Here is a 15,103-nt window from a genome sequence, read left to right on the forward strand (position 1 = left end):
AACGTGGGAATCAATTAGCAACAGTGGATGAAAGGACTTCATTTAAATACAGTGTGTGTGTTCATTAACAGCAAATTAAAATCACTTTGAGTAATTGCTGTGTGTGTTGATAGTCGAAACCTGTGGCAGTTCATTATAGAACTGTTATCTACATGTGTGGCAGAGTTAAGTCCCTCTGCATTTGCGAATGCTTTAGAGAGAGAAATAAACGTGATATTATTTGTTGTTTTAATGATTAACTAATAATCTAAACCGCATTTTCATTCTGCCCACTACCTAAACTCAATTATTGAGGAGTTGAAGTCATTGAGTCAATGTTCTTTGTGCAACCCTTAATCACATTACAGTCTCGTATACCACGGCCCCTGACCCCAAGCCCTTGGAAGGCCAACAACAAAACAACTAAAGGGAAGGAGCCCTGAGAAACCATTCCCCATGACCCACACCATGATCATACTAATGATCAACAAACACTTTAGTTGGATGGCACAACCCATCAAATTAGGATACTGTTGTTTTTTTCTTGTTTGTTTGTAATTCAGTGAACCGTTCAGTTTCATTTCCCCACCGCAGACAGAACAATGTGAGAGTTGCCGGAGGGCTGCCTGTTCTAATCCGTCAGCCGCCCTGCGTTCAAACCCCAAGCTCTCATTCACTCCAAACGAGGAGCACAGAATTAGAGCAATTAGCCAGTGGAGTGTGTATAAACGCTTCACGTTAGCCCGATTGTTCTGTGAGCACCATATTAAAAACAAAGCGAGGACACTGTTGTTTATTATTTCAATTTACTCCTGCCATGAAAACGCTCCATGCTCGGGTGCGTGTGGACTTTGGAGCTGTGATTTATTAGACTGACATGCTGGCGGCGGAGGCGATGCGTGCAAGCGATAAAAATCAATCTAGAAAGAGCCGCTCAAAAAGTGTACATCAATGTTTCATCAACCAGACAGTTCTCATCATCAAGTCCAAATCAGGCTTTTAATGTGGTAAATGAAATGCCATGCGGAACTTATCCAAGCTGATATTTATAATGGCTATAAGGGAGGACTAATCTAAGGCGAGAATGCAGTCTTTAAACGAGTGAAACCATCAGTTAAAGCTCATCAGAGAACATTCTGTGTTTATTGTTTTTTGTGGTGAGGTGCAGAGCATGGCACACAATAATCTGCAAGTGATCATCTGAAATAAAGTTACAGCATTGTGAACTTTGCTCTTTGCTGTTTCAAATCGTGCTACCAAATGGAAATGGGATTGTGGATGACGTTTGATATCCCCCCACCACAGAAACACACACACAGAAACACACACACACACACACACACACACACACACACACACACACACACACACACACACACACACACACACACACACACACACACACACACACACACACACACACACACACACACACTACAGACATTTAAAGCTCTTTGAGTGCTCAGAAAATGTCACTGTGTGAATAGGTTATTTAAAATGGGATTGCATTGAAATCACGATGAAACGTTTAGTTTCATTTAATTTAACGATGGCTTGTTCGACTTCATAAAAACGTAGATAAAGGCTGAGTGCCACGGATGGGTGCGGTCCGCCAGAGTCTGACACCAGAAGCAGAGGGTCTTGACAACCCTCTCCTGACGCTAGTGATTGGAGAGGACAAGCAGAGAGAGCCCAGGGCTTCGGGCTGTGTGTTCTCACAAGCTGAGAGCTGTGTGTCTGTATGTGTGTGTGGGACTGTGACTGATCTGTACTTTTGTGTTTGTGAGAGGGTTCTAGTCGATATCTGTTTTCTCTTATGTATGTGGGATTTGTACGTGTGTTAGCGAGACAGTGTGTCTGTGTGGGTGTATGCATCTGTGTATGTGTGCGATATTGTAGTAGAATGTTTATGTGCATTGTGCATATGTCTCAGTCCCTGTGTGTGTGTTTAGGTGCGTGTTTGTGTGTGTGTGTGTGTGTGTATATATGTGTGTGTGTGTGTGTGTATATGTGTGTGTGTGTTTGTGCATGTGTGTGTATGTGTGTTGTGTGTGTGTATATGTGTGTGTGTATTTGAGATTGTGAAAATGGGTGGTAGGGTAGACGTGTGACCATGTGAATGCCATGGAGCCAAGCTATTCTCCCCCCCCTCATCGTATTAACCTCTCCCTGGGTACCTGACTGGCTCTGCTGAATGGAATTGACTTAATTTGACAGCACAGGGCTATTTCACAAGCAGCAAGGCTAACCTTTCACCCCCCCTGGCTAGCATAGGTAAGTGGTAGAGGTGACAAGCAGTGACAGAGACAGAGGAGAAGCAGGTTGCCATGACATGCTCTGTGTGTCCACATCATCGGAGTTGACTAGACCCCGGGGTCCTGCATAAGCATCTTCCACACAAACATACTAGTCCTTATAGGGTGTTCATTCTGTGAGTTTAGTCATCGGGATATTCACGCGAGTACAGATGCATTTGGACTGGATTCTTTGACGGGAAGTGATGAATAATGATGAATGACTTGAATGACATGTGTCTTGCTTTCTCCACCCACAGGTCCAGGAGTTCCTACTGTGATCCTACACAACCTCCATAATGCCAGTAAGGATCTCAATATTCTATTAATGGAATATAATATAATGGCAATGCTAACTTATTGAAGCATAACAATTAGCTGACTTATCAGGAACTGTCTGTGAGTAGTTTATTTACATACACCAGGTGTAGTCTCCCGAACCAAACCCCTACCTGCTCCTTAATGGCCTGTATCTGTGGTCACTTGAACACCCCTACCTGCTTCTTAAATGACCTGTGTCAGTAGTCACTGTCTAACCTTACCTACTACTTAATGACCTGTCTCTGTAATTAGTGTCTAACCCCTACCTGCTCTTTGTGGCCTGTCTAGTTACTGTCTAACCCCTACCTGCTCCATAAAGATGCTTCTCTTTATACAATGTCTAACTCCTACCTGCTCCTTAATGACCTGTCTCTGTAGTTACTGTCTTACCCCTATCAAATCCTCAATTACCTTTTTTCTAACCTCACTTTCCTTAAAGTGGCAACCTCAACGTTCTCAAAAGCTTTTCATTAAATGCCATTGCATCACTTTCTGTCGCAGACTGAGGTGACACACTGGTGATAAGTCTATGGCGCACCGTTCAAATCTTGCACTATGACTATTAAGAGTATTAATAACCTAAGGCAACTTTCCCGGCATTGCAGTTAGAAGCAGCACACTGTAAGCGATGCATATCCCATCCCCCAGCAGTGATTGTTCAATCAGAGAGGTTGTGGCGGAGCTACCGCAAACGACCGACTCTTCAACCCACTTGAGGTTGTAGCACGGCGGCATACTATTGTTTAACTGAACCTGAGAGGCAGAGTAATGCACAGTGTTCCCATGGGTTCGGCTGGGGGTGGGGGTTGAACGCCTGGATGTGGGAGCATCCATCTCCATTCATCCGCCTCAGCAGGGCTAAATCACATACGACAGGGAACTTTTAACATAAATTTTATTTTGCACCTAAGTTCACACACACTCTTTCAATTTAGCACTTTCTCATAGGGATAATTGCACACACACATACCTTTCCCTCAATTTACCTTATTCCCTCACTTACAACCACACTCCCAGACACATGCACATGCACACTAGAATACTTCCCCATCAATTCACCTCTCCCTCAATCTCTTTACCTCTCCATCTCCCTTCCTCTCCTTCCCTCTCTCATTCTCTCTCTTCTTCTTTCTCGCTTCTTCCCTCTCCCTCTCCCTCTCTTCCGCCTACTTTCTCCCACACGGTAAACCCCACACCTCCTCATACAGAACTCCTATACGTCTGTCAATAATATGCTGCGAGAAGCCCCCAGCTGGGCTCCAGGGTAGAGATGCCAGAGAGGGTATGTGCCGTAGGGGTGCTTGGATAGATGGACCCCTGCCTCCACAGCAGTGGTCCATGGAGTGTGTGTCGCCTCGTAATGAGCCAGCCATTGATTTCTGGGGCTTTCCCATTAGAAGTACTGGATGACATCCATGTTGTTCCCATGGCAGGAATAGAAGCGATGGGCCGAATCGTCAACTTATTGAGATCTGGGAAGAACATGAGCACGTAGTTTAAGAAATTCATGTTTGCTTTTTGATTGTGTGCTACAGCCACTCAGTACAATTAGACAAGGGTTTTCATGCCAATTCAAGGTTTTAGGCTTGAGATTTGATCGTTCGGTTTTAGAAGCAGAAGAAAATATTGTTTGGTGAACAGTATTTGGTAATCCAAATGTTTTTGTCAAATTGGATCAGTCGAGAAACCATGAAATCCATATTATTAACAATGTGAGCCTTCAATCCATAGATAAAAGTTATTCATTAAATTGTTCCTTTAAACTTTGCCAACAAGAAAACATGTCTTTCTCAAGTATTTTGGCCCCTCCAGTCTTGATGAAGGCCTCTCTCTCCCTCTCCTTGTCCCCATAGATTACTACATCCTAGAGAACAACTCCCAGCTAAAGGCAGCGTTGAAATCCAAGAGGATCCTACTGACAGACTTCCGGACAGTACAGATTGAACATTTTGGTAAGAATCAACTTTCTCTATTCTGTGTTTTATCTGATATTGAATTAGAGAAATCACTAGAGAAAGATATTATTCTGAAGGAAATCCTGCTAATTATTTGTTTGTTTTCTATGTTTTTTACTCCAGATTTACCTTTGAAGATCTCCTACCCCCCAGACTTCTCTGAATCCCGTCACTACGGTCTACTTTTACTGATGTATGTATCTTATAATAAATACAATTTTAAGCAGTTATTTCTATTACTTTGTTCTATTCTATTAATTGGGGTTTGTGGGGGGCTGTTTCAGTATTGCTTCCAAAAAAACAAATCAGGAAAAAATTAACAAATTCTCCTTTCTGAGAGCTAATCTGCAAATCTTTCCAAGTTATCAAATCTCTATTTTCTTGGCTTTCCATATTTTCTTAAATAAATATATATTTTTGTTTCATGTCTCACTGTTTAGCGACGGCTCCCCCGGTGGCCAGTCGGTGAATGACCGCTTCTTTCTGGACTGGGACTCAGCGCTGGTGAGCTCGGAAAACATCATCGTGGCCCGTCTAGACGGGCGGGGCAGTGGCTTCCAGGGCCAGAGGGTCCTCCATGAGCTGCACCAGCGCCTGGGGACCGTGGACGTCCAGGACCAGATCGCAGCAGTAGAGTACGTGCTGGTGTCTCTATTGTCGCGTTTACATTTAAATATTTTCAAAGAATTACTTTTTTAGGGGTCCAAGCCAACAGGTTGGATCCCTATTGTTTTTGTAAGGATTTTTAGGGGTCCAAGCCAACAGGTTGGATCCCTATTGTTTTTGTAAGGATTTTTATTAGGGGTCCAAGCCAACAGGTTGGATCCCTATTGTTTTTGTAAGGATTTTTTTAGGGGTCCAAGCCAACAGGTTGGATCCCTATTGTTTTTGTAAGGATTTTTATTAGGGGTCCAAGCCAACAGGTTGGATCCCTATTGTTTTTGTAAGGATTATTATTGTTATACTTACCTCACTAGAAGTGGTACCACAGCCCAAACCGTAAATGGTGCCGACACGCCAATTGCATGACTAGATCCAGATCTCTTCGGACAATGCAGACGACCAAATCCAGACCCGCCGGCCCCTAGGTGGCGCTATACCAAGGAATACGCGTTTGGGGCTATAACTCCCACACCGAAACTGCCACATTCAAATCCTTGTACACACAGATTCACTGGAGTCTGCTGCATCTTTTGGCATAGGCCACGCCCATTTGCGTCTAGAATTTTTTTTCGCAAAATCGCGAAAACCGCAAAACTATTTTTTCGCTACTCCTCCCACATTTCTTGTCCAATCAACACCAAACTTTGCACACGGCATCTTCAGACGCACACGCAAAGAAACCCTCAGACAGTTTTTTGATCCGACTTTCGACGACGAAACGGTAGCGTTTTGAATATTTGTTTATTAGCTAAATTAGACATGGAAAATTAAAAATCCAAAAAAATCCAAAATTAGACATCGGATCGAGTCCAAATTCTACACACATGTTGGTGCTAACCTTATTAACGTTCGAAAAAAAAATTCGGAAAATTTCGCCATTAGGGGGCACAATAAACGAGGAAATTGTATATCTTCTAATTGGCCAAAGGAATGTTCTTCAAACTCAATGGAAACCATCAAGGGGCAAACCCGAGTCTATATAGAAAATATGGCCAAGAATTATTAATGTGGGCGGGAGTTATTTGGCAAAGGAAAATTGTCTATGGAAAATGTCGCCACAGGGCGGCGCCAAAAAACGACGACATTGTCTATCTCCTATTTGGCCAATGGAATGTTCTGAAAACGCGTTTTAGGCTATAACTCCCACACCGAAGCTCCCACAGTCAAAACCTTTATATCCACATGTTGTTCACGGTAGCGTTTTGAATACTTGCTTCGCGTTGTGCTGGCGAAATGCACATTTCTTGTCGCGTTGTGCCGGCGAAATGCACACTTCTTGGACCCCTGCATAACTGCTTGCAGTTCTAGTTATTATACTTCCCGCGCTAAAAGTGGGCCCACAGCCCAAACCGTAAATGGTGCCGACACGCCAATTGCATGACTAGATCCAGGTCCGGCACCGCTACTCAGATAACAAAATCCAGACACGCCGGCCACTAGGTGGCGCTATACCAAGGAAAGACGCGTTTGGGGCTATAACTCCCACACCGAACCTCCCACATTCAAAACCTTGTACACACATATTCACTGGAGTCTGCTGCATCTTTTGGCATAGGCCACGCCCATTTGCGTCTAGAATTTTTTTTCGCAAAATCGCGAAAACCGCAAAACTGTTTTTTCCCTACTCCTCCCACATTTCTTGACCAATCGACACCAAACTTTGCACACGACATCTTCACACGCACACGCAAAGAATGCATGAAAAACACTTTTTTGATCCGTCCTTCGATAACGAAACGGTAGCGTTTTGAATATTGGTTTATTAGCTAAATTAGACGTGGAATATCAAAAATCCAAAGAAATCCAAAATTAGACATCGGATCGAGTCCACATTTTACACACATGTTGGTGCTTACCTTAATGTCGTTCAATAAAGAATTCGGAAAATTTCGCCATTAGGGGGCGCAATAAACGAGGAAATTGTATATCTTCTAATTGGCCAAAGGAATGTTCTTCAAACTCAAGGGAAACCATCAAGGGGCAAACTCGAATCTATATAGAAAATATGGCCAAGAATTATTAATGTGGGCGGGAGTTATTTGGCAAAGGAAAATTGTCTTTGGAAAATTTCGCCACAGGGCGGCGCCAAAAAACGACGACATTGTCTATCTCCTATTTGGCCAATGTTCTGAAAACGCGTTTTAGGCTATAACTCCCACACCGAAGCTCCCACAGTCAAAACCTTTACATCCACATGTTGTTCACGGTAGCGTTTTCAATACTTTCTTCGCGTTGTGCCGGCTAAACGCACATTTCTTGTCGCGTTGTGCCGGCGAAATGCACACTTCTTGGACCCCTGCATAACTGCTTGCAGTTCTAGTTAGGGGTCCAAGCCAACAGGTTGGATCCCTATTGTTTTTGTAAGGATTCTTTTTATTAGGGGTCCAAGCCAACAGGTTGGATCCCTATTGTTTTTGTAAGGATTTTTTTTATTATTATTCCCGCGCTAAAAGTGGGCCCACAGCCCAAACCGTAAATGGTGCCGACACGCCAATTGCATGACTTGATCCAGGTCCGGCACCGCTACTCAGATAACAAAATCCAGACAAGCCGGCCACTAGGTGGCGCTATACCAAGGAAAGACGCGTTTGGGGCTATAACTCCCACACCGAACCTCCCACATTCAAAACCTTGTACACACATATTCACTGGAGTCTGCTGCATCTTTTGGCATAGGCCACGCCCATTTGCGTCCATAATTTTTTTTCGCAAAATCGCGAAAACCCCAAAACTGTTTTTTCCCTACTCCTCCCACATTTCTTGACCAATCGACACCAAACTTTGCACACGACATCTTCAGACGCACACGCAAAGAAAGCACGAAACACTTTTTTGATCCGTCCTTCGATAACGAAACGGTAGCGTTTTGAATATTGGTTTATTAGCTAAATTAGACGTGGAATATCAAAAATCCAAAGAAATCCAAAATTAGACATCGGATCGAGTCCAAATTTGACACACATGTTGGTGTTAACCTTATTGTCGTTCGATAAAAAATTCGGAAAAATTCGCCATCAGGGGGCGCAATAAACGAGGAAATTGTATATCGTCTGCAAAATTTCGCCGCGAAAACGCTACACTGACTTCTCGCTACTCCTACCACAGTCAAATCCTTTGTATCCACAGGTTCAGGGTAGCGTTTTGAACACATGCTTCGCGTTGTGCCGGCGAAACGCACATTTCTTGTCGCGTTGTGCCGGCGAAATGCACACTTCTTGGACCCCTGCATAACTGCCTGCAGTTCTAGTTTTTATACTTACCTCCCTAAAAGTGTGCCCACAGCCCAAACCGTAAATGGTGACGACACGCCAATTGCATGACTAGATCCAGGTCTCTTCGGACTATGCAGACGACAAAATCCGGACACGCCGGCCACTAGGTGGGGCTATACCAAGGAATACGCGTTTGGGGCTATAACTCCCACAGCGAACCTCCCACAGTCAAAAACTTGTACGCACATATCCACTGGAGTCTGCTGCATCTTTTGGCATAGGCCACGCCCATTTGCGTCTAGAATTTTTTTTCGCAAAATCACGAAAACCGCAAAACTGTTTTTTCCCTACTCCTCCCACATTTCTTGACCAATCGACACCAAACGTTGCACACGACATCGTCAGACAAACACGAAAAGAAAAACTCAAACACTTTTTGATCCGACCTTCGACTACGAAATGGTAGCGTTTTGAATATTTGTTTATTAGCTACGTTTTACGTCGATACGCAAAAATTCAGAAAATACCAAAATTAGACATCGGATCAAGTCCAAATTTTAGACACATGTTGGTGCTACCCTTAATGGCGTTCAATAAAGAATTCGGAATATTTCGCCATTAGGGGGCGCAATAAACGAGGAAATTGTATATCTTCTAATTGGCCAAAGGAATGTTCTTCAAACTCAAGGGAAACCATCAAGGGGCAAACCCGAATCTATATAAAAAATATGGCCAAGAATTATTAATGTGGACGGGAGTTTTTGGCAAAGGAAAATTGTCTTGGGAAAATTTCGCCAACAGGGCGGCGCCAAAAAACGACGACATTGTCTATCTCCTATTTGGCCAATGGAATGTTCTGAAAACGCGTTTTAGGCTATAACTCCCACACCGAAGCTCCCACAGTCAAAACCTTTATATCCACATGTTGTTCACGGTAACGTTTTGAATACTTGCTTCGCGTTGTGCCGGCGAAATGCACATTTCTTGTCGCATTGTGCCGGCGAAATGCACACTTCTTGGACCCCTGCATAACTGCTTGCAGTTCTAGTTAGGGGTCCAAGCCAACAGGTTGGATCCCTATTGTTTTTGTAAGGATTATTATTATTATTCCGACGTGCTAATCCTAAAAGTGTGCCCACAGCCCAAACCGTAAATGGTGCCGACACGCCAATTGCATGACTAGATCCAGGTCCCTGAGTTCTAAGCAGACGACAAAATCCAGACACGCCGAACACTAGGTGGCGCTATACCAAGGGAAAACGCGTTTGGGGCTATAACTCCCACACCGAACCTCCCACAGTCAAAAACTTGTACCCACATATTCACTGGAGTCTGCTGCATCTTTTGGCATAGGCCACGCCCATTTGCGTCTATAATTTTTTTTCGCAAAATCGCGAAAACCGCAAAACTGTTTTTTCGCTACTCCTCCCACATTTCCCGACCAATTGACACAAAACTTTGCACACGACATCTTCAGACGCACACGCAAAGAATGCACGAAACACTTTGTTGATGCGACCTTTGACGACGAAACGGTAGCATTTTGAATATTGGTTTATGAGCTAAATTAGACGTGGAAAATCAATAATCCAAAGAAATCCAAAATTAGACATCGGAACGAGTCCAAATTTTACACACATGTTGGTGCTAACCTTACCGGCGTTCGATAAAAAATTCGGAAAATTACGCCCTCAGGGGGCGCAATAAACGAGGAAATTGTATATCTTCTAATTGGCCAAAGGAATGTTCTTCAAACTCAAGGGAAACCATCAAGGGGCAAACCCGAGCCTATATAGAAAATATGGCCAAGAATTATTCATGTGGGCGGGAGTTATTTGGCAAAGGATAATTCTCTTTGGAAAATTTCGCCACAGGGCGGCGCCAAAAAACGACGACATTGTCTATCTCCTATTTGGCCATGGAATGTTCTGAAAACGCGTTTTAGGCTATAACTCCCACACCGAAGCTCCCACAGTCAAAACCTTTATATCCACATGTTGTTCACGGTAGCGTTTTGAATACTTGCTTCGCGTTGTGCCGGCGAAATGCACATTTCTTGTCGCGTTGTGCCGGCGAAATGCACACTTCTTGGACCCCTGCATAACTGCTTGCAGTTCTAGTTTATTATTATTCCCGCGCTAAAAGTGGGCCCACAGCCCAAACCGTAAATGGTGCCGACACGCCAATTGCATGACTTGATCCAGGTCCGGCACCGCTACTCAGATAACAAAATCCAGACACGCCGGCCACTAGGTGGCGCTATACCAAGAAAAGACGCGTTTGGGGCTATAACTCCCACACCGAACCTCCCACATTCAAAACCTTGTACACACATATTCACTGGAGTCTGCTGCATCTTTTGGCATAGGCCACGCCCATTTGCGTCTAGAATTTTTTTTCGCAAAATCGCGAAAACCCCAAAACTGTTTTTTCCCTACTCCTCCCACATTTCTTGACCAATCGACACGAAACTTTGCACACGACATCTTCAAACGCACACGCAAAGAAAGCACGAAACACTTTTTTGATCCGTCCTTCGATAACGAAACGGTAGCGTTTTGAATATTGGTTTATTAGCTAAATTAGACGTGGAATATCAAAAATCCAAAGAAATCCAAAATTAGACATCGGATCGAGTCCAAATTTGACACACATGTTGGTGTTAACCTTAATGTCGTTCGATAAAAAATTCGGACAAATTCGCCATTAGGGGGCGCAATAAACGAGGAAATTGTATATCTTCTACAAAATTTCGCCGCGAAAACGCTACACTGACTTCTGGCTACTCCTACCACAGTCAAATCCTTTGTATCCACAGGTTCAGGGTAGCGTTTTGAACACATGCTTCGCGTTGTGCCGGCGAAACGCACATTTCTTGTCGCGTTGTGCCGGCGAAATGCACACTTCTTGGACCCCTGCATAACTGCTTGCAGTTCTAGTTAGGGGTCCAAGCCAACAGGTTGGATCCCTATTGTTTTTGTAAGGATTTTTCTTATTAGGGGTCCAAGCCAACAGGTTGGATCCCTATTGTTTTTGTAAGGATTTTTAGGGGTCCAAGCCAACAGGTTGGATCCCTATTGTTTTTGTAAGGATTATTATTATTATACTTCCCATCTAGAAGTGGTACCACAGCCCAAACAGTAAATGGTGCACACGCGCCAATTGCATCACTAGATCCAGGTCCGTGAACACTACGCAGACGACAAAATCCAGACACGCCGGCCACTAGGTGGCGCTATACCAAGGAATACGCGTTTGGGGCTATAACTCCCACACCGAACCTCCCACAGTCAAAAACTTGTACCCACATATTCACTGGAGTCTGCTGCATCTTTTGGCATAGGCCACGCCCATTTGCGTCTAGAATTTTTTTTCGCAAAATCGCGAAAACCGCAAAACTGTTTTTTCGCTACTCCTCCCACATTCCTTGACCAATCAACACCAAACTTTGCACACGACGTCTTCAGACGCACATGAAAAGAAAAACTCCAACACTTTTTTGATCCGACCTTCGATTACGAAACAGTAGCATTTTGAATATTTGTTTATTAGCTACGTTTTACGTCGACAATCAAAAATCCAGAAAAATACAAAAATTAGACATCGGATCAAGTCCTAATTTTACACACATGTCGGTGCTACCCTTAGTGGCGTTCGAAAAAGATTTCGGAAAATTTCGCCATAAGGGGGCGCAATAAACGAGGAAATTGTATATCTTCTACAAAATTTCGCTGCGAAAACGCTACACTGACTTCTCGCTACTCCTATCACAGTCAAATCCTTTGTATCCACAGGTTCAGGGTAGCGTTTTGAACACATGCTTCGCGTTGTGCCGGCGAAACGCACATTTCTTGTTCTTATTATTATTATTATTCCCAACTAGAAGTGGTACCACAGCCCAGACCGTAAATGGTGCCGACACGCCAATTGCATGAATAGATCCAGGTCCCTGAAGACTATGCAGACGACAAAATCCAGGCATGCCGGCCACTAGGTGGCGCTATACCAAGGAATACGCGTTTGAGGCTATAACTCCCACACCGAACCTCCCACATTCAAAACCTTGTACACACAGATTCACTGGAGTCTGCTGCATCTTTTGGCATAGGCCACGCCCATTTGCGTCTATAATTTTTTTTCGCAAAATCGCAAAAACCGCAAAACAGTTTTTTCCCTACTCTTCCCACATTTCTTGACCAATCGACACCAAACTTTGCACACGATATCTTCAGACGCACACGCAAAGAATGCACGAAACACTTTTTTGATGCGACCTTTGACGACGAAACGGTAGCGTTTTGAATATTGGTTTATTAGCTAAATTAGACGTGGAATATCAAAAATCCAAAGAAATCCAAAATTAGACATCGGATCGAGTCCACATTTTAGAAACATGTTGGTGCTAACCTTAATGTCGTTCGATAAAAATTTCGGAAAATTTCGCCATTAGGGGGCGCAATAAACGAGGAAATTGTATATCTTTTAATTGGCCTGAGGAATGTTCTTCAAACCCGAGGGAAACCATCAAGGGGCAATCCCGAGTCTATATAGAAAATATGGCCAAGAAATATTAATGTGGGCGGGAGTTATTTGAAAAAGGAAAATTGTCTTTGGAAAATTTCGCCACAGGGCGGCGCCAAAAAACGACGACATTGTCTATCTCCTATTTGGCCAATGGAATGTTCTGAAAACGCGTTTTAGGCTATAACTCCCACACCGAACCTCCCACAGTCAAAACCTTTATATCCACATGTTGTTCACGGTAGCGTTTTGAATACTTGCTTCGCGTTGTGCCGGCGAAATGCACATTTCTTGTCGCGTTGTGCCGGCGAAATGCACACTTCTTGGACCCCTGCATAACTGCTTGCAGTTCTAGTTATTCCAGCAGCTAAAAGTGGTACTACAGCCCAAACCGTAAATGGTGCACACACGCCAATTACATGACTAGATCCAGGTCCGTGAGGTGACGGCAGACGACAAAAACCAGACACGCCGGCCACTAGGTGGCGCTATACCAAGGAATACGCGTTTGGGGCTATAACTCCCACACCGAAACTCCCACATTCAAAAACTTGTACACACAGATGCACTGGAGTCTGCTGCATCTTTTGGCCTAGGCCACGCCCATTTGCGTCTGGAATTTTTTTTCCCAAAATCGCGAAAACCGTAAAACTGTTTTTTCGCTACTCCTCCCACATTTCTCGCCCGATCAACACCAAACTTTGCACACAACATCGTCAGACGCACACGCAAAGAATGCACGAAACACTTTTTTGATCCGTCCTTCGACGACGAAGCGGTAGCGTTTTGAATATTGGTTTATTAGCTAAATTAGACGTGGAATATCAAAAATCCAAAGAAATCCAAAATTAGACATCGGATCGAGTCCACATTTTACACACATGTTGGTGCTAACCTTAATGTCGTTCGATAAAAATTTCGGAAAATTTCGCCATTAGGGGGCGCAATAAACGAGGAAATTGTATATCTTCTACGCAATTTCGCCGCGAAAACGCTACACTGACTTCTCGCTACTCCTACCACAGTCAAATCCTTTGTATCCACAGGTTCAGGGTAGCGTTTTGAAGACATGCTTCGCGTTGTGCCGGCGAAACGCACATTTCTTGTCGCGTTGTGCCGGCGAAATGCACACTTCTTGGACCCCTGCATAACTGCTTGCAGTTCTAGTTAGGGGTCCAAGCCAACAGGTTGGATCCCTATTGTTTTTGTAAGGATTTTTATTATACTTCCCATCTAGAAGTGGTACCACAGCCCAAACCGTAAATGGTGCACACGCGCCAATTGCATCACTAGATCCAGGTTCGTGAACACTACGCAGACGACAAAATCCAGACATGCCGGCCACTAGGTGGCGCTATACCAAGGAATACGCGTTTGGGGCTATAACTCCCACACCGAACCTCCCACAGTCAAAAACTTGTACCCACATATTCACTGGAGTCTGCTGCATCTTTTGGCATAGGCCACGCCCATTTGCGTCTTGAATTTTTTTTCGCAAAATCGCGAAAACCGCAAAACTGTTTTTTCCCTACTCCTCCCACATTCCTTGACCAATCAACACCAAACTTTGCACACGATATCTTCAGACGCACACGCAAAGAATGCACGAAACACTTTTTTGATGCGACCTTTGACGACGAAACGGTAGCGTTTTGAATATTGGTTTATTAGCTAAATTAGACGTGGAATATCAAAAATCCAAAGAAATCCAAAATTAGACATCGGATCGAGTCCATATTTTACAAACATGTTGGTGCTAACCTTAATGTCGTTCGATAAAAATTTCGGAAAAATTCGCTATTAGGGGGCGCAATAAACGAGGAAATTGTATATCTTCTAAAAAATTTCACCGTGAAAACGCTACACTGACTTCTCGCTACTCCTACCACAATCAAATCCTTTGTATCCACAGGTTCAGGGTAGCGTTTTGAACACATGCTTCGCTTTGTGCCGGCGAAACGCACATTTCTTGTCGCGTTGTGCCGGCGAAATGCACACTTCTTGGACCCCTGCATAACTGCTTGCAGTTCTAGTTAGGGGTCCAAGCCAACAGGTTGGATCCCTATTGTTTTTGTAAGGATTTTTAGGGGTCCAAGCCAACAGGTTGGATCCCTATTGTTTTTGTAAGGATTTTTCTTCCTATTATTATTATACTTAC

At 43.8% G+C, this 15,103-nt stretch overlaps 1 protein-coding gene across 2 annotated transcripts in view; it reads left to right on the plus strand.

Annotated features, from left to right (window-relative positions):
- Nucleotides 1-15,103, plus strand: part of dpp10 (dipeptidyl peptidase like 10) — a 251,431-nt gene that overhangs the window by 212,344 nt on the left and 23,984 nt on the right. For both annotated transcript variants that reach the window (XM_030338686.1, XM_030338687.1), the window contains exons 17-20: nucleotides 2,534-2,578; nucleotides 4,448-4,546; nucleotides 4,673-4,742; nucleotides 4,990-5,184. In XM_030338686.1, the coding sequence (XP_030194546.1) occupies nucleotides 2,534-2,578; nucleotides 4,448-4,546; nucleotides 4,673-4,742; nucleotides 4,990-5,184 (409 nt within the window). The remainder of the gene's footprint in view (nucleotides 1-2,533; nucleotides 2,579-4,447; nucleotides 4,547-4,672; nucleotides 4,743-4,989; nucleotides 5,185-15,103) is intronic.

The sequence above is a fragment of the Gadus morhua genome, chromosome 17 (assembly GCF_902167405.1).
Source record: "Gadus morhua chromosome 17, gadMor3.0, whole genome shotgun sequence".
Lineage (NCBI taxonomy): Eukaryota > Metazoa > Chordata > Actinopteri > Gadiformes > Gadidae > Gadus > Gadus morhua.